The sequence below is a fragment of the Prunus avium genome, chromosome 3, assembly GCF_965620075.1.
Source record: "Prunus avium chromosome 3, drPruAviu1.hap1.1, whole genome shotgun sequence".
Lineage (NCBI taxonomy): Eukaryota > Viridiplantae > Streptophyta > Magnoliopsida > Rosales > Rosaceae > Prunus > Prunus avium.
Genome location: NC_142286.1, coordinates 36,948,570 through 36,971,844, shown reverse-complemented (window position 1 = coordinate 36,971,844; position 23,275 = coordinate 36,948,570). Strand labels below are relative to the sequence as shown.

Below are 23,275 nucleotides of genomic sequence, written 5' to 3'. Positions count from 1 at the left end.
CATCAGCAACTTCTGTTGCGTTTGACAGGAAAACTCTCATGTTCTGAAATTCGAATATGTTGGTGATAAATAATATATTTCTGGGAGCAATTGCAGCGTAACAGGTGATCTTTCTCGACCCGATAGGATTCATTTTGCAATTGTTAGGAGTGGACAGGAAAACTCCTTTTTAGTTTCTTTCCACAAGATTTGGATCTATGACCTTACTATCCATCCGAATCCATCGTTAGCATCACTGGGATATTACCCCATTGAATAACTATTCGATCTAGATGCAATAAATACGATGTTATTGTGTCAAATAATTAAACAAAAGTGGCTGTAATCTGTTGGTTGTGCCTATCATGATTGGGAGAGGAGGTCTAGTGCCAGATGTTTGAATGAAGTGGGAAAGCTGCATAGTGTAAATGCAAAACAAATTGCGTGGATACTATACACAAGTTTATTGCTTTCTGTCAACCCAGTTAACTTTTTGTCTGATTACGTGGTTTAGTTCCCATTACTTTCTGATGACTAAATCAAAGACTTTCATTGCATGTTATATATTTGGCACTAATCTAAATGAAAGATTTTCCACAAATAGAAGATAGTAGACTTTGACTATCATAGGGTAGGCTGTAGACTAAGTGTCAACACTGTTTTGTGGGGTGTCTTTCTTTGTGGTTCTTGTATCTTGCATCGACTGGGCTGAGGGATCTGGGCAAGTTTGTTGTTTTGTGTTAATTTAGTCAGCATTTACTTGGTAATTTGCTCATTGTTTTCTGATGTTTGAATCAAAGACCTGCATCTCAAATTTGAGCAGTTTGTCTAAGCACCCACTTTGCTTAATTCCTTTTAGGGTAGACGCAGTGGACTTGAGTAGTTAGTTAATCCTTAGTTATATTACTTACTGGTAGAAATGAACCGTAAAAATATATACCATCGTTAATCATAATTGAAAGATTTTTTCTTCAAAATTTGTAAGTTCTTGTTCTAACTACCATTCTTCTTCTTTTTTTCCCTTTTTTGTGGGGGTCAAATTCTAACTACCATTCTTAGGCGTAGTTATGCATTTGTAAGGGAGTCGGTCGTACGCGTGTTTGGATTCTTACACCGCTCTCAAATTTGGAAAAGTTTTTTGTTTCAATTGACTCTCAGCTCTCTATCGATGAACACCACAAATCATCCACATCCACATGACAAACATCCCGTGGAGTATTTGACGGGTGTTGTAGACTGACTATATAGAATTTGTACAGAGATTAACTAGAGATGTGAAAGGAAAACAAACTAGGACCACAAACACTACAGTCGATTGAAATAAAATTGATGGGGCAGAGGAATATCTTGGCGAGATATTATTGTGGAACTTGGTTGTGTGTGGGAATTGAGTTACTAGACAGCGGAATGGCTGTCTCGTTTGATATTTTCAATGATTTCAGCGAAATGGCACAAAAGACTTTTAGTTTTAGACTCGTCCAAACAAGCTGCGACCCCCCTCGCATTTGCATGCTTGCTTGCTTCTTCATGTTTGAATGTTTCATGATTTTACGTGCAGGATGCAGCCAGGGAAAAAAGTTAAAAGAAAGACAAAAAAGTTACTAGACTTCTCAGTCAGTCGTTGAAGTCGGTAGTATTCTGGGTCCAAATACCCGAAACTGCCTTTCACCAAGGTGCTGATGTGGGTCTTGGATGTGCCGGTGGTGCCCATTTTCGATAACCCGAAATCTGAAACCTTGGCCACCCATTTCACGTCCAACAAGATGGTGTGTGAGAGCAAAATTTACTCCATAAGCAATAACCTACTACCCATGCATTCTAAACTTGGGAGAGTGGAGAAAATCAAGTAACATGATATCCATTATCCTGAGTCATGGAGAAAAATGAGGAATATGAAAGTTGGAGCCCTAGACTCTACTGACTATAAAAGGCCAATTAACACAACATCCCACGGGATGAGAAAATCAGGTATAATACTATTTTAAACTCTCCTACGATTATACTTTTATGTCAAAAGATCACTTTTGGTCTCTGTAGTTTGTCACTTTTACCACTTTGGTCCCTGTCATTTCAATTTGGTCAATTTTGCCTAGTTTCAATTTGAAGTAATTCAAAGACAATTCTCAATTTCTGTCATTTCTGTCAAATTTGTTTAATTTCTGTTAGTGGTGAAGGGGCAATTCAGTCAACAAATTATTATTTTCTTTAAAAATAATTTTAAAACATTAAAATCAAATATATAAAAATAAAAAATAAAAGCTAACCCCCTCCCCTCCTAACCCCACCCCTTAACCGTCACCCCAACCCAGCCATCCCCATCCCCAGCCAACCTCCCTCTCTGCACATCTCTATCCCCAACAAACAATAACCACTTTCATAGAATATGTATACCGACCCCAGCCATGAACAGTAACCTCATGAATATTCATGGTCCCAACCTTTTAAATTGAAACAGTAACCTCCACATAACCACCATTAATCCCGATTCGAACCACCACTTAAACAGTACAAAGAAAACCCAGCCACCACTGCAACATAAACAAGAAAACCCAGTCGTAGAGTTGACGCCGGCGCCATTTCAGGTGATGTGAAAGTGAAGGTGGTGGTTTGAAGAAGCAGAGAAAAAAAAATATATAAAAAACGAAAAGAAAAATCAAAATATAAAAACATAGAAAGAAGAAGAAGCATATAAATGGTGGGTTGGGTTCATCGGAGGAGGAGGGGGGATGAGGTTAGTTGGGTCTGGGGATGGCGGTGGTGCTGCTGGGTTTGGAGGTGGGGTGGGTGATGGATGGGATGAGATAGGGATTAATGGTGGGTTGGGATTTTTTGGTTTTTTATTCTTTAAAAAAAATGACATGTCATGTCAACACTTATTCTTTAATATTTATTTAATAAATAAATTTTTAATAATTTGTTGGCCGAATTGCCCCTCCAAAATTAACAGAAGCTAAATAAATTTGACAGAAATTGAGGATTGTCCTTAAATTGCTTCAAATTAAAATTACAAGGATAAAATTGACTAAATTGAAATGACATGGACCAAAGTGGTAAAAGTGACAAACTACAGAGATCAAAGTGACTTTTTTTAGGTGAGACCCAAGGGTATCCACCGCTGACAGCAGTGACTAATCCCTTTCGCTGCGGGAGCTCTCCCAATGGAGGTAAACGGCTGGCCACGAAATGCGCTCCATTATCAAAGTGACTTTTTGCATAACAAAGATGAGGTTGATTTCTTTGGTGGATCTTGGCTCTGATGAATCTGGAGGAATTCCTTACAGTCTTATCAGAGATACACTTCGGGTTAGATTGGTTTACCTTTCTGGTTCTAAAGGTTTTCCATTCACGCCTTGGTTAATTATATGCTTATGCACGTGTTTTTGGCAGATTACTGATGAGGAAGTCGAACTTTGGGTGGTCAAAGCGATAACTGCTAAGTTAATGGACTGTAAAATGGACCAGATGAATCAAGTGGTGATTGTGAGGTAAGTTTGTGTTTCATACCTTGTGCGCACACACAAACAAACATATATTTATTTATTCATTCTTTTATGCTTCTTTGTTCTTGAACTGATTTAGCCTTTGATCTGCAGCCGCTGTACTGAGAGAGTATTTGGGCAGCAACAATGGCTTACACTTAGATCAAAGTTAGCAACTTGGAGGGTAAGTAACTGCCTACATCTAGTGCTTCATGCTTTATTTTTCATTCTTGTTTAAGAATTGCCAAAGAAACGAGAATTGATTCATTGTACTGTATGAAGACCCACTCTTTTTGTTGCGCTATCCATAAATCTCATTATTGAATTTGTATATTGACAAAGTTCTCATTGGCAGGGTAATGTTGCAAATGTTATCAGCACAATTCGAGCTAACAGGATAGCTGAAGATGGCTCGCAGGCAGTGCAAGGCTGACTTATGAAAGCTTGAAGTAGTATTTATGATTCCCAATTATTTTCCCTTTTGGACTTTGGATCCAAATGTTTTGGAAATTTTGACAGGAAAAAAGGTCTCTTGTTATTTACAAATCTTATGATTATACGCTTGGTAAATGATGAATGACTGCTTATATATCATCAGCAACTTATGTTGCGTTTGACAGGAAAACTCTCTTCTTCTGAAATTCGAATATGTTGGTGATGAATAATATAATTATGCCAATTATTTTCCTAATAACAAATTTTGTTTTATGTAATTTTTCTTGATTTTTCAAGGTTTTTCATTTTCTCTGAACTGAAAAGTATAAAATGATGTTGATATAAACGCCCTTCTTATTTCGTTTGATTTGAACCTTATTTTCTTAATTAAAACTAGGCTTGGGATCTTGGAGTTGGAGGGTGGATCTTCTTCTCCTTGCGGTTCTTATAACGCAGCCGTCGTGATAAGATAGAGACTTGAGTTAGTTACTTGATAGCGGAATGACTGTCTCGTTTCATATTTTCCATGATTTCAGCTAAATGACACAAAAGGCTTCCAGAATGCAGCCAGGAAAAAAGATTTAGAGAAAGAAAAAAAAAACACCATGAATGGATTAAAAAATGTTTCAAATAGCGTGAGTCACTACACGTAATTTCTTAATTTGCATTCAATATTATTGGTTTCAAATACTACTACATTTCTTGGGTAATTCAAAAATGTTGCCCATTATCTCCCATTTGGATCATTGATCTCAGAAAAGATCGTCTCAGATATACATTGAATGGATTCATTTGTAGCGCAACCTGGCTCAACACTTCTAATTTCTGCAGCTCTGTCATTGTTGAAGGCAACCTCATTGCTCCTTTCAACGCCGTTGCGATGGAGCTTCAATGCAAGCTCAAGTCCCTTCACAACGTCATTCATTGACGGTCGTTCGATTCCACTGTCATTCATGCAACTCATAGCGATCTCAACGAACTTATTCAGAGACTGGATTTCAATCTCACCCCTAATGCTTGGATCAATAATTTGATCAAGTTCCCCATCGCGATGACAGCTCTTGGCCCACTCAGCCAAATTTATTTGCCTCAGCTCCACATTATGCATCACAGCCGGCCTTGCACACAGTACCTCACACAACACTACACCAAATGAATACACGTCTGACTTCTCAGTTAGCCGTTGACGTTTGTAGTATTCGGGGTCCAAATACCCAAAGCTGCCTTTCACAATCGTACTAATGTGGGTCTTGGACGTGTTGATTGTGCTCATTTTTGACAATCCAAAGTCTGAAATTTTGGCCACCCATTTCTCATTCAATAAAATGTTTGTGCTCTTCACGTCACGGTGGATGATGGTACCCTTGGTGCCGCTGTGAAGGTAGTGCAAACCTATTGCAGCGCCGATACAAATTTGGAGACGCTGATCCCAAGAAAGAGGGGGGTTGTCAGTGTGGTAGAGGTGGCTGGCGAGGGTCCCACGTGACATGTAATCGTACACCAAGACCATCTCATTGCCGTCCTTACAATATCCGATGAGAGACACCAAATTGCGGTGGCGGAACTGAGAGAGCAGCTCGATTTCCGTCTTGAACTCGTGGGCGCCTTGTGATGACTCAGATTTTAGCCGTTTGATTGCAACGAGAGTGGCCCCATCATCAATGCATCCTTTGTACACGTTACCAAACCCTCCAACTCCAATAATAAAACTGTCATCTAAGTTTCGAGTGGCGGCTTTGATCTCACCCAGTGTAAAGTAACGACACAAATAAGACGGTCCATATGTTATGTGGGTCGCCGGAAAAGAAAATGGACCCCACTTCATTCCCTGGTTGGAGCTCGAATACTTGTTTTTTCTTCCTCGCCTGAACACCAAGAAAAACCCAAGAACAGAGCCTAAAACAAGCACGCCGGAAACTAGACCAGCAATGATAGCAATTAGAGAAGTTGAACTCTTATTCGAAAATTTACGGCTTTGCGGTGGAGCTATCACTCGTGGGGTTATTAGAAGAGGTGGGTCGGGATTGGGTCCGGCAAGATTCCCTTTTGTGTCACTGACTTTGAAGATCTCGAGCCCATTCAAGATTGCATCGTTGAAGTTGGTCATAAAATCTTTTGGGTTTGCTTGCAGTGCGAGAGAGAGATTAACTTTCTTCTGGCTTGCAGGGCCTGCAGGCATGAACACAACGTAGTCCTTGTAAATTGGTCTTCCATTTCCACCACTCCACGAGATTATGTCCCAGGCTTCTTCAGCTGTTTGATTGGCGATGAAGATCTGAAACTGTTGGTCTCTGGGCTTGGTAATATCAGAATCAAACTCACAAAAATGAAGCCTAACCAGGTACAAAAACTTGGGATCAACAGGGAACTCCCAGGTGAGATTATAACTCTTGTTTATGGTCTTGTTCTCGCCCATTGACCGGCCAGTTTGGTAAAGTTTTTCTGGAGCAGAGTACTTTTCTATTACAGTAAAGTTGAGTTCAATGCTACTGTTTTCCCGTAAAATACTAAACTTTTTACTTGAATAGTCTAAGTACTTGTACTCATCTTGCTCGCCATCCCACTTTCGGTACATACCAGTGTCCTGATCGACAAACAGTGATCTTCCACCGACGTTGAATCGGTACACCATCTCCAGCGCAGTGTTATTTTCGATCCGAAATGGGTTTTCGCTGCCAATATAATTAACTCCATCTGAATTTTGAGCAGAGGTGTGGTAAAGATTGTTGGGCATGGACACAATTTCAATTCCGTTGATAAAAGCATACGTATGTTGGGTTGCTCTGCTTGGAGTGAAAGCGATGGTCAAGCTCTCATCCGACTCAACGTTGAGACAGAACTCTCTGTAAATTGTATCCAACCCAAAAGCATCAGCAGTGACTGAAGCATTGAAGTCTTCGAGAAGGGTGAAACCACCTGCTGTGACTGAGAAGAGGGCTTTGGATCGGTCGAAGTCAGGGCCATATGAAACTGGGTTGAAATACAAACGGACGAACTTTTGGCCGCTGGTGACTGGAAATCTGTAAGTAAATTCAGAGCGAGAAAGCCTCGCGGTGCTGTAAGGTACTTCGCTTACAGAGGAGGAAGAAGGTGCTTGTCTGGATATGGAGGGGCTGCCAGCTGCTTGGTTTTCAAAGGGGGAAAACGTTGAGTTGATATCTCCAGTCCAAAATCTGTCGTCGTCTTGATTGAGTTGGTCACCGGAAAAGCCACATTGAAGGATGAAATAGTCCACCGGAGTGTAGATAGGAGAAATGTCTCCGGCCACTTGTAGGGTGATGATATGCAGAAACAGGGAAAGGAACAGAGGAGTGAGAATGGGTTTCATGGTAATGGACTTATGAAGACGTTTGCTGCCTGCTTGGGTTCTTCATGATTGGAAGAGAAAGATGAGAGGGAGGGTGAGGTGAAGGTGATTGAGAGGAGGGTCGACTCGGAAACAGGGAAAGTTACTGCAACTTATTATTGTAAGCATAAGGAGAGTAAGCTTTGCAAAACTAAGTTTCAGAACTTGGAATTGGAGGGTGATCTTTGTAAGTCCAAAGCTTTTTTGTGTTTAGTTTTTTCTACTGAGAACGGTTCAGTTGAAGGTGCGTGCGTGGTATGTAAGGCTTTGGTTGTCGACGTCATGTCAATTGCATAAGTGAAGGTTTCATTTTATCAAGGACAATGAAACTCAGGATCCAAAAAGGATAGAGAGCACAAGTTGGACAGTGTCAAAGAAGCTAAAGTTGTTGGACAGTGGCAGCCAAGTAATTATACTTCTAATGACTTGTAAAGTCTTTCATTTATGCGAATAAAACACCAGAGTCATTGACTCATTACCATACATAATGACTGATTTACTTTGTTGATACATTAATTTGCAATGTGACTTGCTAGATATGCCTGCCTGCCATTTCTGTAGGGAAATTTATGGGAGAAGATTGTGTAATTAGCATTGTCATATTGGAGATCTTTCCGACTCAAAATCTGGATGATTAATTACTTAGAGTTTCAGGCTGCAAATTCTGGTTTCCTCAAAAGCTTTTTTTTTTTTTTTTTTTTGGGTCAAATGTACTTTCCTTTATACAACAGACAATACATCAAGATGAAACATGGCTACCAACAGCCAGACACAGCAAACATGGTTTTCTCAGAAGCTTTGGTACATAAAATTTTGTTTTCTTTGCTTTCTCTAGTCTATTTTGTTTCCTTTTTCTCCTGGCTGTTTGGTTGCAGGAGGTGTTTCCCGCCTTTCTTTTGGCTTCATGTCTATACTGTTTGTTTGCTTTCATCTTATGGATAATCTCTTTGCCCAAAAAAAAGAGAGACTCAGATGGCTTACCTTCAGATATCTAAACAATAATTTCAGATATGTTGCTTTCAATAGTTGTTCATATTATGCAATATGCATGCATTTTTCTCAATAGATTTTCGGCTCATTTATTTCCTTCGATTTATTTGTCTTTCTTTAGTCAATTTGTGGAATCAATTTGAGTGACAAGTGTTCTGTACTAGTATCATGTCATAGCTGGACCATTTTGACTTGTTTTCAGCTATCTAGTTTCTTATTTGAATTGATTCAATTAACTTGCCTGTTGTAATATTTAAAAGGAAAAAGTACAGTAAACCCCCAACCTATAGGGTCATTTACGAGTACATCCCAACCTATGAGATATTTACGAGTACATACTCAACGTCACAAAAAATTACAAGAGTGCCCCCTCTGTTAGCGAGACTGTTAGTGAGTCTGTTAAATGCTAACGTGTCAAAAGTGGGATCCTTTTTTTGATGATGTGGACTTCCATGTGGGCAAAATATATAATAAAAAATTATATACATTTCAAAAATAATTTTAAATCATTAAAATTATTTCAAAATTGAATTTAAAAACAAACAAACAAACCCAGAAGAACCCACCACCCTCCCCCGTCGCAGCCCTCCCTCAAGACCTCCATGGCAGCCCAAAACAAACAGAAAAAACCCATCTTCTCTAATATCCCCCTCCCTTCTCAACCGTCATCCTCTCTCCCCTCCTGCCACCTTCTCTGACCCAACCCAACCCACAACATGAATCCCGACTAAACCCCTCAGCCATCACCAACTGCACCCCCAAACCCAGCACATGCGAGGCTGCGCCCCCATGCCAACCTGATAAATTGCTACAGGGTGTGCTGATTCATTATCATGGAATTCAAATGGGCTGTGATTCTGACATTTTTGTTGTCAATGCCCTTATATTAATGTATTCCAGGTGTGGTGATATACTTTCTTCTAGATTTTTATTTGATGGCATGTCAAATAGAACTTGTGTTTCATGGATTGCTATGATCAGTGGGTATGCTGATGAAGGAGATTTGAATGAGGCGCTGAGATTGTTTCATGCTACGGAAGCAGCTGGTGAGAAACCTGATTTGGTTACTGTGCTTTCTCTGGTTTCACGTTGCAGCCAAATAGGAGCACTTGAGCTTGGAAAATGGATTCATAACTAAACAGACCCAACAAGGAAAATCATAATAAATAAATAAAATCGATCTGGTTATTTTAATCTGGTTATTTTAATTCAAGCAATCATTCTAGTTTTGGTTCCAGAAAGAAAGAAAGAAGGGGGTTTGAAGAGTGAGAGAGAGAGAGAGAGAGAGAGAGAGAGAGAGAGAGGAACTGATCCTGTAGCATCTGGATCTGTCTCGTCGCTTTTGAATCCCTAAGAATTTTCAGTGAGAAAGGGGAAAAAAAGGTTCGAAGGTGAAACCGAAACATGGGTCAGTTTCATCTCCTTCGAATTCCTCGAACTCCTCTCTAAAAAGGGTAATTTTCTCACCATCCAAACAGAACCCCGATAAGAAGCACCGTCCGAAACCCAGATCAAATTCTCGATCAATTTCTTCTCCATTTGGTTCTTGTAACTCTTAGATAAATTACTCTCACACAAAGAGTAAAGAAAATGGGGTAAGTGAAGGAGGAAGAGAAGGTTTGCAGAGAGGTTGAGAAAATTGTGAAGTCTGTTGGAGACGAAGAAGATGGTGTTTTTTGTTTTTTTGGTTGTTGTGGGTTTTTAGATTTTTTTAAATGTTCTCTTTTATTTTATTACTTTTATTTCTTATGTGGAGTCCATCTCAGTTAAAAAATGGGTCCCAAAAATGCCACATCATCATTTAACAGATTAACTAACGGTTTGGCTAACGAAGGGGGCACTCTTGTAATTTTTCGTGACGTTGAGTATGTACTCATAAATATCCCATATGTTGGGATGTACTCGTAAATGACCCTATAGGTTGGGGGATTTACTGTACTTTTTCCTATTTATAAATTCAATTAATTCAAGATTTTTCCTTCTTGTAGCTTGTTCCTATGTCAATTCCCAGTTCCAGACAAAGTTTTGTATCCAAAACTTAATACCTGCATGGCATGGTTTTAGTTTAATGATAGTTATGTTTGAATTTTGGGACCATTATGGTTTTAGCTCTAGAAGAGGATGATTTGAAGAAAGCCATACATGACAGATAGTAATGATAACTGAGCTAAGATTGGTGTAACTTCAACTTTCTGTTTCTTTAAAGGCTTGGCATCCTTTAACTAATGGAGGGAAGATGGCTAACCCGAATCCAATCCACACTTCAGTGAAATGTACTTTGGAGAATACAAGAAAGTCCCAAGTGAATTAAAATCATAAGAAAAATCATGGAATTATAAATCATGTTGAAATCTATTACATTAAAATCATATAATTAAAATCTATTAAAATTTTAATTGAATAAGGGCCCGTCCATCAAAACCACAAGTCTTCAATAAGGGCCCGTCCATTCACATCCATCCACATCCACTGGAGTATACCATAGTTAATCATGGTTGAAAGATTTTTTCTTCAAAATTTGTAAGTTCTTGTTCTAACTACCTTTTTTTTTTCTTTTTTCGGGGTCAAATTCTAACTACCATTCTTGATAATGAATTTGTCACATCCTGGGATCGCTCCGTCGTAGCACGATATTGTTCTCTTTGGGCCCCCCTCTCTGCCATTACGGTTTTGTTTCTGGGAACTCACGAGCAACTTCCCAGTGGGTCACCCATCTTGGGATTGCTCTAGCCCAAACTCGCTTAACTTCGGAGTTCCTATGACTCCAAAGTCAGTGAGCTCCCAAAAGGCCTCGTGCTAGATGGAGTCGGACATGTACATATAAGGCACATCACCCCTTCTCCGTTGGTCGATGTGGGATGTTACAATCTACCCCCCTTAGGGGCCCGACGTCCTCGTCGGCACACTCGCATCACACGACAGAGTGGCTTTGATACCAAATTATCACATCCCGGGATCGCTCCGTCGTAGCACGATATTGTCCGCTTTGGGCCCCCCTATATGCCCTCACGGTTTTGTTTCTGAGAATTCACGAGCAACTTCCCAGTGGGTCACCCATCTTGGGATTGCTCTAGCCCAAACTCGCTTAACTTCGGAGTTCCTATGACTCCGAAGCCAGTGAGCTCCCAAAAGGCCTCGTGCTAGATGGAGGCGGGCATGTACATATAAGGCACATCACCCCCTATCTGTTGGTCAATGTGGGATGTTACAGAATTTGGAACTCTTGATTCAAAGCTACTAAATAATGTATGTTTTGGAACTCTTGATTTTGGACTTGAGTGTTAAGAAAGAATTGAAGTGAAACTGAGGGATATATACTCAAACTCTTGAGCAGTATATATCGCAATATTCTTCAAACAAGTTGAGGATAGAACAAGTTGTTGACTTTGGAAGTACACTAAGTCAAGTCCGCCGCCAGCTTATGAAATAGGGTGAGGTGGAGGTTAATATGATCTCATCTTTTATTTCTTGTCCTTTTCATGTACACTAAGTCAAGGAGTATTGACTATTCTGTTTCTTAAAAGTCATGAAGAAAACGACATGCAATAAATTCCATCTTTGCAACTTGGAAGGCAAGACTACTCTGTTTCTTAAAAGTCAAGAAGAAAACGACATGCAATAAATTCCATCTTTGCAACTTGCAAGGTAAGACTACTCTGTTTTGAAGAAAACGACATGCAATAATCATGAAGAAAACGACATGCAATAAATTTCATCTTTGCGACTTGCAAGGCAAGACTACTCTGTTTCTTAAAAGTCATGAAGAAAACGACATGCAATAAATTTCATTTTTTTATGTAAGGATGAGCAGAAAATCCAATCTCATTAGTTAGCATCATACAAATAAAAAATCCATGTGGTCCTTCCCAATCTTATAAATTTTTATGATATAAATCTTTAAAATCCAAACATAAAAAAGAGTAAATACCAAACAATCTACAGTCCAGGTACTACCACGCAACCTGCAAAACATAATCACAAACTATTCTCAAAAGAACATTGGACATATTAGCATAAGGAACCAGTAAGCAAAAAGTATCAAAAACCTAAACAATAAAAAATACTTGGAAGGCATGTGCTGCAAACTGACGACAAATTGTGAAATTATGTCAAACGCTTTATTGCTTCTGAGGGCTCAGGTAATATCTATAATATTGAACCCTAATTTGAAATAATTTCAACTCTGCATTGAAAAAGCAATAAATCAGCAAAGATTGGATTGAAAAGAGCATGATTCTTGGGATACGTCTGCTGTATTTGCCGTTTATATTCAATTGCACACATTGTAAATTTCTAATTATTAAGATACAAATCAATCTTACCCGATTTAAATCATAGGGATGCATAATTGGAACAAAAACAATAATTTTAAACATAAAAAATATAATTATATCATAAAATTAAAAAAAGAATGTAATCTTATGTGGCATAAAAATGAAAGGACTTAGATCAAAAACACAAAATCCGAGTATTAAACTCAACTCTTAATTGGAAATTTGGATCGTAACCATCAAGGTATCTCTGATAAGACAATACACAATTGTGGCTCTAATAGCAAAGCAACACAAAATTTCATTTCATTTTTCAGCTGCTGAAAAGGCCACACAACTGTTAACTTGGAGGACTTCAATATGAGCATGCAGCCCTCACTCCTATTAGCATGACCAAAAACCACAAAGAGGCAACACTATTCATTTAACAAAAAAAGCTAGTCATACTACATTTAAATTTAATTTTGTAATTTTTGTGTTGAAATTTTTCTGAGTGTTTGTTTGTCTCACGTTAAAATAAAATGGATTGGGTTTGGGTCTACGGGGACTTGGCCATGCGGGTTAAACCACGGTAGGGAATTGGTTTCAAAGGAACATAAATATAAAGCCCCAACAAACAATTAGGTTTCAAACTCAGAAATTTAGAGTGACCATTAGTAGGACAATGAGGAGGAGAATGGGAAGATTAAGCCAAGTGACCAATAGCACCGCAGCATCATCACTTGCCCTCGATCAATTATCAAGAAGAAGCTAAGCTAAGCTAAGCTAAGCTAGTTTTTCAGAATCGAATTGGATAAGACAGCTAAAGCCAAAAGCGACACTTGGTACGTGCTAGTCTATAATCTCAGGTTTAATTTTAAATGAAACAAGCATCCCCTCCCCTCCTGATTGACAGACATTAATTTATAAATTATTCAATGGGTTGGTCCATCCACTATCCCTTCCTTGGCTCGTTTTACACGGTATATAATATATAATTATGTTATGCAATGTAATTAATTTACGGTGCAATCCATGTTCCGTACAATTATTGGAGAGAGAGAGGGGTTGTTGAAGAAGAAACTAAGAAAAACATATGCAGAAGAATCCGACAGAGAAATCAGAAAGAGATGCAGAAATTGACCATGGAAAGAAGAAGTAAAGTAATGATGGCCTTTATTTTGGTAATTCTTGTTTTGTGGAATAAATTATCAAAAGCAATGATAAATTGAAGGAAGAATTTTACCATTATCACCTCAAATTTAGGCCATTATGGTAAAGAATCTTTGTATTTAGCATCCGTACATTTACACACAATTTAAAGGATGTTAACTGCTTAGTGAGGGGCAGCGGCAATTGGCAGGCAGTTATAGGGGCTGGATGGGGGAGGGAGGTGGTTGTTGCCTAATGGGAGTTTTTTTTTTCTGTTTTTTTTATTTTAAAGGTATTAAATCAGTTTTTTCTCATCATAATTGTATTATACTAAAACTCCACCATAATTTTTTTTGTCTTCAATTATTATTTCTTGAACTAAAATTGTTTGAACAATATTGTGTGATGTATTTTTCTTACAAATGTTTTACTCACTTGTTTTTAGAAGGCATTAATATAAGAAAACTAAACCTAATTGGTTTCGACTTTTATGATGTGATGGTTTTGGCTGTGGCCCCATATACTACGAAAAAAGAAAAAGAAAAAAGTTCAATTATCAGTTCATCAGGTCTCCCACTATCTCACTTTAATTAAGAATATTAAAAGACCATGTGATTCCCCAACTTTTGCACAACGAATAGCATATCGCATGCATAAAAATCCAAAACATTTGGTCATCCTCATCGAAATAAACAATTCATGCATCTTGTACATTCCTTGGAATTTTAAGAAATAACAATCACAAATTGAGTTAAAATTACAAGCTTACAATAATATTAAAACATACCATACAATCCAAATGAAGCTTCTGAGTTTTAGCAAGATATATTGTTCTCTTTAATTTTATTACAAGTGCTGCCCATGATCGTCACGCATCATCTTCCACTGGGATCTTTGATCTCAGAAAAAACTGTCCCGGACATTCCTTTAATGGAATTGTTGGTGGTCGAACAACTTTGGTCACTACTGGTGTTGGTCACCCTACTACTGTTCTTCGAATCCGACGACTCTGTCCAGCTGGAACTAAAACCTCCGTCGCTCTCATTCATAATTGCAGCCTCCTTCGTTTCATCCTTGATTTCATCATCCTTGTCCATCTTATCTCCGTTCTGCTGAAGTTTTAATGCTTGCACAAGCCCCTCCACCACTTCGTTCATCGACGGCCGTTGTTTCCCATTCTCATGCATACAACTCACCGCAATCCCAACGAACACTTTGAAGCCCTCGTCTTCAATTTTACCCTTCAAGCTTGGATCGATGATTTGATCAAGTTCCCCATTCTGATGGCAGGCCTTGAACCACATAGCCAAACTCATTTCCTTCTTCTCCACTGTACGCATCACGGCTGGCCTTGCACATAGCACCTCACACAACACGACGCCGAATGAGTACACATCCGACTTCTCAGTCAATTGATTTCGGAGCATGTATTCTGGGTCCAGATACCCATGACTGCCCTTCACTAATGTGGTAATGTGGGTCTTGGACATGGTCATCGAGCTCATTTTTGACAACCCAAAATCCGAGACTTTGGCCACCCATTTCTCGTCCAATAAAATGTTTGTGCTTTTCACATCACGGTGAATGATGGTGCCTTCCATACCACCAGTGTGAAGGTAGTGCAAACCACGCGCTGCGCCAATACAAATCTTGAGCCGTTTTTCCCAAGAAAGTGGTTGTGCATTTGGATCGGATTTTGGGTTCATTAGATGATCAGAAAGAGTCCTATTTTCCATGTACTCATACACCAAGATCATTTCCCTTTTATCTTTACAGTACCCGATGAGAGACACCAAATGTTGGTGGCGGAGTTGGGAGAGCATATCGATCTCCGCCCTAAACTCCCGGATCCCTTGTTGTGACTCGGGTTTAAGCCGTTTGATTGCAACAAGGGTGCCCTGATCGATGCTCCCTTTGTACACGTGGCCGAACCCACCAACACCGATAATGGAACCCTCGTTGAAGTTTCTGGTGGCGGCTTTGATCTCCGACAATGAAAACTCACGACACAAACCTGAATGTACAAATGGTTCATCATCGGTGTCCTCGTCTCTTCTTCTTCGCCTGAAAACCAAGAATCCGAGGACACAGAATAATACGAGTACGGCGGAAACTGCACCAGCAACGATGGCAAGCATAGGAGTTGACTTCTTCTTCGACTGTTTTGAGGGGGTTTTCGGCTGCACCTGCTTTGGTGGAGGTGGGTCGGGGTTTGGTCCGGCGAGATTTCCATTTGTATCACTGAGCTTTAAGAGTTCAAGGCCGTTCAAGAGTACATCATTGTATTTAGTCATCCAATTATTTGGGTTTGCTTGCAGTGCAAGAATGAGCTTAACTTTCTTCTGATCAGGGCCTGCCGGCATGGACACGACGTAGTCCCTGTAGATTGGAATCCCATTTCCACCACTCCACACGATTATGTCGGCTGGTGACTCAGCAAGTTGGTTATCCACATAGATTAGAAACGATCGGTCCCCGGTGTCCATAATTTCAGGCTCAAACTCACAGAAATGTAGCCTTAGCAGGTAAAGAAACTTGGGATCTACGGGAAATTCCCAGGTCAGGTTCTTGTAGCTCTTGTTTTTGGTGTTGTTGTTGCCCATAGACCGGCCCGTTTGGTAAACTAAGTCTGGAGCAGAGTAGTTTGGTGTTTTCACAAATTTGAGTTGAAGGCTAACGTTTTGTGGAAGAAGGCTCTGCCTGGAACTCAAGTACTTTTTTTGCTCCTCTACAGAACTGTCCCAATTGCGGTACATCCCAGTGTCTTGGTAGAAAGAGAGTGCACTTCCACCGACGTTTATTCGGCACACCATCTCCATCGCGGTGCTGTTTTCGATACGATATTTGCCTTCGTTGCCTACATAATCAACTCCATGGCTTTCGGATGCAGTGTAGTAAAGATTGGTGGGCATGGACACAATCTCAATCCCATTGATAAAGGCATAAGCATCTGGGATTGCTCTGCTCGGAGTGAATTTGATGGTCAAGCTCTGTTCTTCATCAATGTTCAAACAGAACTCTCTTCTTAGCGTCTCAGTCTCACCAGCATCAGCAGTTACAGAAGCATTGAAATCATGGAGAAGTGTAAAGCCACCGGCTTGGACAGAGAAGAGGGCTTTGTATCTGTCGAAGCCAGGGTCATATGAAACTGGGTGGAAGTATAAACGAATAAACTTCTGCCCGGTGGTGAGGGGAACTTCGTAAGAAAATTCGGAGTGAGAAAGCCTAGCCGTGGTGTAAGGCACTGGGCTGACAGAGGAGGAGGGAGGTGCTTTTTTGACTTGGGATGAGGTGTTGGTGCTAGCTTGGTGTAATTTAAAGGGGGAGAATTTTGAGTTGATATCTCCAGTCCAAGTCCGGTTGTCATCCACGTTCAATGAGGTTCCGGAAGAGCCACAGTTGATAGTGATGTCTTCGACCGGAGTGTAGATAGGTGCAGAGAGTAGGGTGGCAATTTGCAGAAACAGGGGAAGGAGGTAAAGAGGCAGAGGAGGGAGAAGGAGTTTCTTCATGGTTATTGTTTTAGAAAGGTGTTTGCTACTAATTGGGTTCTTGATGATATCTAAGAGAATAGGAAGATTAGAGGGTAATTAAGGTGTTGATGAAGAGGAGGATGACGATGATCAAGTGAGAAACGGGGAAGCTGCTGAAACATAACAGAGTGATTGCCCTGTTTAATTTTCAAATGTGAATTTGAAACTTCTGATCAAGAAGTATGCATTCACATGGAGAATAAGCTACACAAGTGGTGTTCTCTGAGCTGCTTCTTTTCCATCTTTTTGGCGGAGGAAAATTAAAAAGCTTTCAGCTTTCTTCTTTTTGGTGTAAACATTTTCTCTGCTTTTTTATTTTTTATTTAAAAAAAAATTAGGTTCGTCATTTGAGAATAATTCAGACATAAGCTTTCTATAGTTTCAGTGCTACCATATCTTTGTCATGTGTTGATGGGTCTGGTAGGTAGGCCTATGGTTGTCATTTCAAATGTGTTAGTGGAGGTCTCCTTTTATCATTGAGATATATATATTTTTCTGAGAAATTGCGTGGAAATGTAAAAGAAAGTTGTTTCTGTTTTCTTTTCTGAAAAGCACAAATCAAAGCACAATCACTCTGATTTCTTTCGAATGGAAGCTTATTTGCCGAAAATTGTTTTAAAAACCTACACTTACACAAGGGGACAAAAGCGTCCTATTATTTTTAATCAGCTAGTCTTCTAGTTGTCGCTGCATTATTGTTTACATGCTTGTATTGAATTTCTTAAGCATAAGTGGGACATGGATCAAAGACTTGCTTTTCTCTGTCTGGTCCAACATCAAAGACTTGCGTTACCAAAAAAAACAAAACATCAAAGACTTGCTTTTGGTTATGCTGATCCTATAATAATAAAAAAAGATATATCACATATGCTTTTCTTTCCTCTTTTAATCTTGACCGTCTGACTTTGTTAAAGTAAATTCAACGGCTGCCAATATTGACCCCACAGTGTATGTACGAAGCAATGTGTTATAAATAGTATTATTGTTTTCTTTTTTTAAGATGATGCTTGATTCAGTTGATATTTGGAGGAGACCATCTTTTTTTACCACCTTATCAGACCACATGAAGAGGAATCTATTAAGCATGATCAGTGAGGAATAAATTTTTATTTAGGCAAAATAAAATAAAATTGAGGAAGTAATTTTTGACAGTAACAAAATTACAAGTAGTGTTGGAATCTTTAATCAACAATTCCAATTTGGTATGCAATAAGAAATTGCAAGACTATATGGAAGTTTTAATTTCGCAGAATATTAAAAACAAGGAGAAAATTACAAATATATTTATATTTGCATCATATGGATATACAACTCCACGCAAGCCCTATACCATATATGATTAAGAATATTAATTTGCACAGATAATCATCATCGTCCATTGGGATCGTTGATCTCAGAGAACACAGTCCCAGACATTCCTTTCATGAATTCGTTAGTAGAAGAATTGTGCTGACTACTAGTTTTTGTGGTCACCCTGCTCTCCTTCATCTCCGATGAGTCTTCCCAGCTACAACTAAACCCTGCATCACTCTCACTCTTTAGCCACACCTCATCTTCACCCTTCATCTCATCGCTCAAAATCGAATCTCCTCCCCCGCTATGTTGCGACTTGGGTTTGTGCCCTGATCGATGCTCCTTTTGTACGCGTGGCCAAACCCACCAACACCGATAATGAAATCCTGGTTGAAGTTTTTGGGGGCGGCTTTGATCTCCGACAATGAAAACTCACGACACAAACCGGACAGTACAAATGAGTCATCATCGGTGTCCTTGGATCTTCTTCTTCGCCTGAAAACCAAGAATCCGAGGACACAGAATAATACGAGTATGGCGGAAACTGAACCAGCAATGATGGCAAGCGTAGGAGTTGACTTCTTCTTCGACTGTTTTGAGGGGGGTTTCTGCTGCATCGGTTTTGGTGGAGGTGGGTCGGGGTTTGGTCCTGCGAGATTTCCATTTGTATCACTGAGTTTGAAGAGTTCAAGGCCGTTCAAGAGTACATCATTGTATTTAGTCATCCAATCTCTTGGGTTTGCTTGCAGTGCAAGAAAGAGCTTAACTTTCTTCTGATCAGGGCCTGCAGGCATGAACACGACGTAGTCCCTGTAGATTGGTCTCCCATTTCCACCACTCCACACGATTATGTCGGCTCGTGGCTCAGCAAGTTGGTTCTCCACATAGATTAGAAACGATCGATCCCCGGTGTCCATAATTTCAGGCTCAAACTCACAGAAATGTAGCCTTAGCAGGTAAAGAAACTTGGGATCTACGGGAAATTCCCAGGTCAGTTTGTAGCTCTTGTTTCGGGTGTGATTGCTGCCCATGGACCGGCCCGTTTGGTAAACTACTTGTGGAGCAGAGTACTCTGGTATTTTCACGAAGTTGAGTTGAAGGCTAACGTTTTGTGGAAGAACAGTCCACCTGGAACTCAAATCATCCAAGTAGTTTTGCTCGTCTACTACACTGTCCCAATTGCGGTACATCCCAGTGTCTTGGTCGAAAGAGAGTGCACTTCCACCGACGTTTATTCGGTACACCATCTCCATCGCCGTGATGTTTTCGATGCGATAATTGACTTCGTTGCCTACATAATCAACTCCATGGCTTTCGGATGCAGTGTAGTAAAGATTGGTGGGCATGGACACAATTTCAATCCCATTGACAAAGGCATAAGCATCTGGGATTGCTCTGCTCGGAGTGAACGTGATGGTCAAGCTTTGTCCTTCATCAATGTTCAAACAGAACTCTCTTATTAGCGTCTCAGTCTCACTAGCATCAGCAGTTACAGAAGCATTGAAATCATGGAGAAGGGTAAAGCCACCTGCTTGGACAGAGAAGAGGGTTTTGGATCGGTCGAAGCCGGGGTCATATGAAACTGGGTGGAAGTATAAACGAATAAACTTCTGCCCGGTGGAGAGGGGAACTTTGTAACTAAATTCGGAAAGAGAAAGCCGAGCTGTGGTGTAGGGTACTTGGCTAACAGAGGAGGAGGGAGGTGCTTCTCTGACTTGGGATGAGGTGTTGGTGTTATCCTGGTGTAATTCAAAGGGGGAGAATTTTGAGTTGATATCTCCAGTCCAATTCCGGTTGTCATATATGTTGGGTGAGGTTCCGGAAGAGCCACAGTTGATGGTGATGTCTTCGACCGGAGTGTAGATAGGTGCAGAGAGTAGGGTGGCGATTTGCAGAAACAGGGGAAGGAGGTAAAGAGACAGAGGAGGGAGAAGGAGTTTCTTCATGTTTATTGTTTTGGAAAGTTGTTTGCTGCTAATTGGGTTCTTGATGATATCTAAGAGAAGAGAAAGATTAGAAGGTAATTAAGGTGTTGATTAAGAGGAGGATGATGATCAAGTGAGAAACAGGGAAGCTGCTGAAACATAACAGAGAGATTGCCCTGTTTAATTTTCAAACGAGAATATGGAAAGTCTTCTTCTGATCAAGTGTTGTTGTATTCATGTGGAGAATAAGCTTACAGAAGTGGTGTTCTCTGAAAGTTCAGAGGTTCTTCTTTTCCATCTTCTTGGTGGAGGAAAGTAAAAAGCTTTCAGCTTTCTTCTTTTCGGTGTATACTTTAAGCTTTCTTTTGCTTTTTAAATTTTTTTCTTTTAAAAAAAATATTTAAATTATAAATTATGTTCGTCAACATAAAATAATTCAGGCATAAGCTTTCTATTGTTTCAGTGCTACCATATCTTTGTCATGTGTTGATGTGTCTGGTAGGTAGGCGTATGGTTGTCGGTCTCCTTTTATCATTGAGATGCATGATATTTTCTAGTTAACAAAAAAAAAAAATATTTAGTCAAATACTAATTTTGTAGCACTAAAACTATAAATAAACACTACACCATTTAATTTCTATAAACAAACCCAAAAAAAATTCAAAAAATGACAATTGGCCCTATTGAATTTAGTTTTGATTATTAAATTACTTTGATGCCTTATTGAGTGTTTTGGACTTTTTATATGTTTTGAGGTTGGGTTTGTTTTAAGAAATCAATGGCAGTTTTGTAATTTAAAAGAAGTTAAAAGCCTTTTTGTTATGTTGTAAATGAGCTTTGGGTGTGTTTCTAAAGTCCATTTCATATAGAATATTTTTATAATTTGGGCTCCTATATTGAGTATAATAGTGAATCTCCCAAAAAATAGAGGCAAAGAGATGCATATTTTTGTGAGAAATTGCGTGGAAATGTAAAAGAAAGTTGGTTTTGTTTTCTTTTCTGAAAAGCACAACTTGACCAAAATGATTTTAATCAGCTGAGCTGGTCTTCTAGTTGTCGTTACATTATTGTTTGCATGCACAACTTGAGTACAAGTGGGATAGTATTATGAATTAAAGACTTGCTTTTTTTTTTAGGGAGATTCACTACTATACTCAATATAAGAGTCCAAGTTATAAAATAAAATAAAATAAAACTACATAAAATGGACTTAAAAAATACACCAAAAGTCCATTTACAACATAATAAAAAAGCTTTTAACTTCTTTTAAATTACAAAACTACCATTGATTTCTTAAAACATACCTAACCTCAAAACCTCATAAATAAAAAACCCAAAACACTCAATAGGGCATCAAAGTAATTTAATAATCAAAATTAAATTCAATAAGGCCAGCTGTCATTTTTCAGTTTTTTTTTTGTTTATTTATAGAAATTAAATGGTGTAGGGTTTATTTATAGGCTTAAATGCAAAAATGATCCCTGTGTTTTACTACATTGGCTAATTTAGTCTCTGTGTTTTTAATTTGGCCAATTCGGTCCTTGTGTTTAGGATCGTTAGCCAATGTTGTCCATTCCATTAAATTTGTTGTTAAATACACATAATAAACATTTTTGTGTCTTTTAAAAACCTATAAAACTTTTTAAAATTAATCTAAAAATATTTAAAATTCATTAAAAGTAAATCATAACATGAGAAAAGATGAAACTTGAAGAAAAAAAATGTTGTCGGGGAGTGGATGGATTGCCCAGCGAATGCAGAGGTGGGAAGGAGAGTGATGAGTTGAGGGGCAAGAACAAGAGGGAGAGAAACAAACGAAACCAGAAACTAATACAAGGAAAACCCCACAGGGCACTACCTACTGAAACATTCGAAAACGTGAAGGTAAGGATTGTTCTTAAGAGAGAGATAGTGAGGTGGATCGGATCGGAGTTGGGGTGGTGGGTTGTTGTTGGGAGAAAGAGAGAAGAGAGAAGGGTGGTGAATTGTGGCTGGGATTGGAGATGGTGGCTGGTGGGTGGGATTGAAGGTGGTGGTGGCGGTTGGGATTAGAGTTGGCGTCTTTCTTTTTTTGATTTTTTTTTTTAGAATTTTAGTTTTTTAAAGTTTTGCTCTTATTTATTTAACTTTGTGGTGAAAACCAAGGTATCCCCCGCGCGATTGCGGGGACTAACCCTCGAGGTACTGTCAGGCGCAAAGCGGGGACCTCTCCCAACAAAGTCTGCTCTATTCGCAAGCGCCTGGGATCGAACCCAGGACCTTATTTAACTTTAAATTGTATTCAAATAGTTATTTTTTTAATTTAGTTTTTAAATGTTTTAACAAAAATTGAACGGAATTGACAACATTGGCTAATGATACTAAACACAGGGACTGAATTGACCAAATTGAAAACACATGGACTAAATTGGCCAACATAATAAAACACATGGACCATTTTTGCATTTAAGCCTTATTTATATTATTAATGTTAAGAATGGGTATAAGACTAAATACCTCTTTTATATCTCTTTTCTTTTTTCATTGCAAGCATCAAAGACTTGCTTTCGGGTATACTGATCCTATAATATTTAAAAAAAAATATCACATCCTTTTCTTTCCTCTTTTAATCTTAGCCGTCTGATTTTGTTAAAGTAAATTCAATGGCTGACAATATAAATTCAATGATGCATGGATATGCTCTTGTCTTGTGGAAGACTTCCATGGTCTAATGGTCCTGGAAGCTGAACTATGGGGGCTATCTTTCCGTCGAGGAAATTACTTCCTCTGAAGAAACATATATAAAATGAGATATCAAACCGTTAAACACAGATAACAAGCAGAATACAATTGTTGTTATACAAACTCCATATCCTTACTAACACTGGTAATAAAATCATTTATGGTGAAAGCA

General features: G+C 39.1%; 1 protein-coding gene and 3 pseudogenes across 1 annotated transcript; 1 reads left to right on the top strand and 3 right to left on the bottom strand.

Annotated features, from left to right (window-relative positions):
* Positions 1–3,154: 3,154 nt before the first annotated feature.
* Positions 3,155–4,058, top strand: LOC110745776 (uncharacterized). Its single transcript, XM_021945913.2, has 4 exons — positions 3,155–3,282; positions 3,367–3,464; positions 3,573–3,642; positions 3,814–4,058. Exons 1-4 carry the CDS (start codon positions 3,163–3,165, stop codon positions 3,889–3,891), a joined length of 366 nt encoding a protein of 121 aa, XP_021801605.2. The 5' UTR covers positions 3,155–3,162; the 3' UTR covers positions 3,892–4,058.
* Positions 4,059–4,546: 488 nt separating this feature from the next.
* On the bottom strand, positions 4,547–7,558 carry LOC110745774 (receptor-like protein kinase FERONIA pseudogene; annotated as a pseudogene).
* A 6,752-nt stretch (positions 7,559–14,310) lies between these two features.
* On the bottom strand, positions 14,311–17,452 carry LOC148296075 (receptor-like protein kinase FERONIA pseudogene; annotated as a pseudogene).
* Positions 17,453–18,394: 942 nt separating this feature from the next.
* On the bottom strand, positions 18,395–20,745 carry LOC110759397 (receptor-like protein kinase FERONIA pseudogene; annotated as a pseudogene).
* Between the last annotated feature and the right edge of the window lie 2,530 nt (positions 20,746–23,275).

What these genes read in the sequence shown, in the direction of transcription:
- LOC110745776 (XM_021945913.2), top strand. Translation starts at nt 3,163, where the DNA reads ATGCGCTCCATTATCAAAGTGACTTTTTGCATAACAAAGATGAGGTTG. An exon ending in AATCAAGTGGTGATTGTGAG is followed by an intron (nt 3,465 to 3,572) that starts GTAAGTTTGTGT and finishes TTTGATCTGCAG; the next exon opens with CCGCTGTACTGAGAGAGTAT. An exon ending in CAAAGTTAGCAACTTGGAGG is followed by an intron (nt 3,643 to 3,813) that starts GTAAGTAACTGC and finishes TCTCATTGGCAG; the next exon opens with GGTAATGTTGCAAATGTTAT.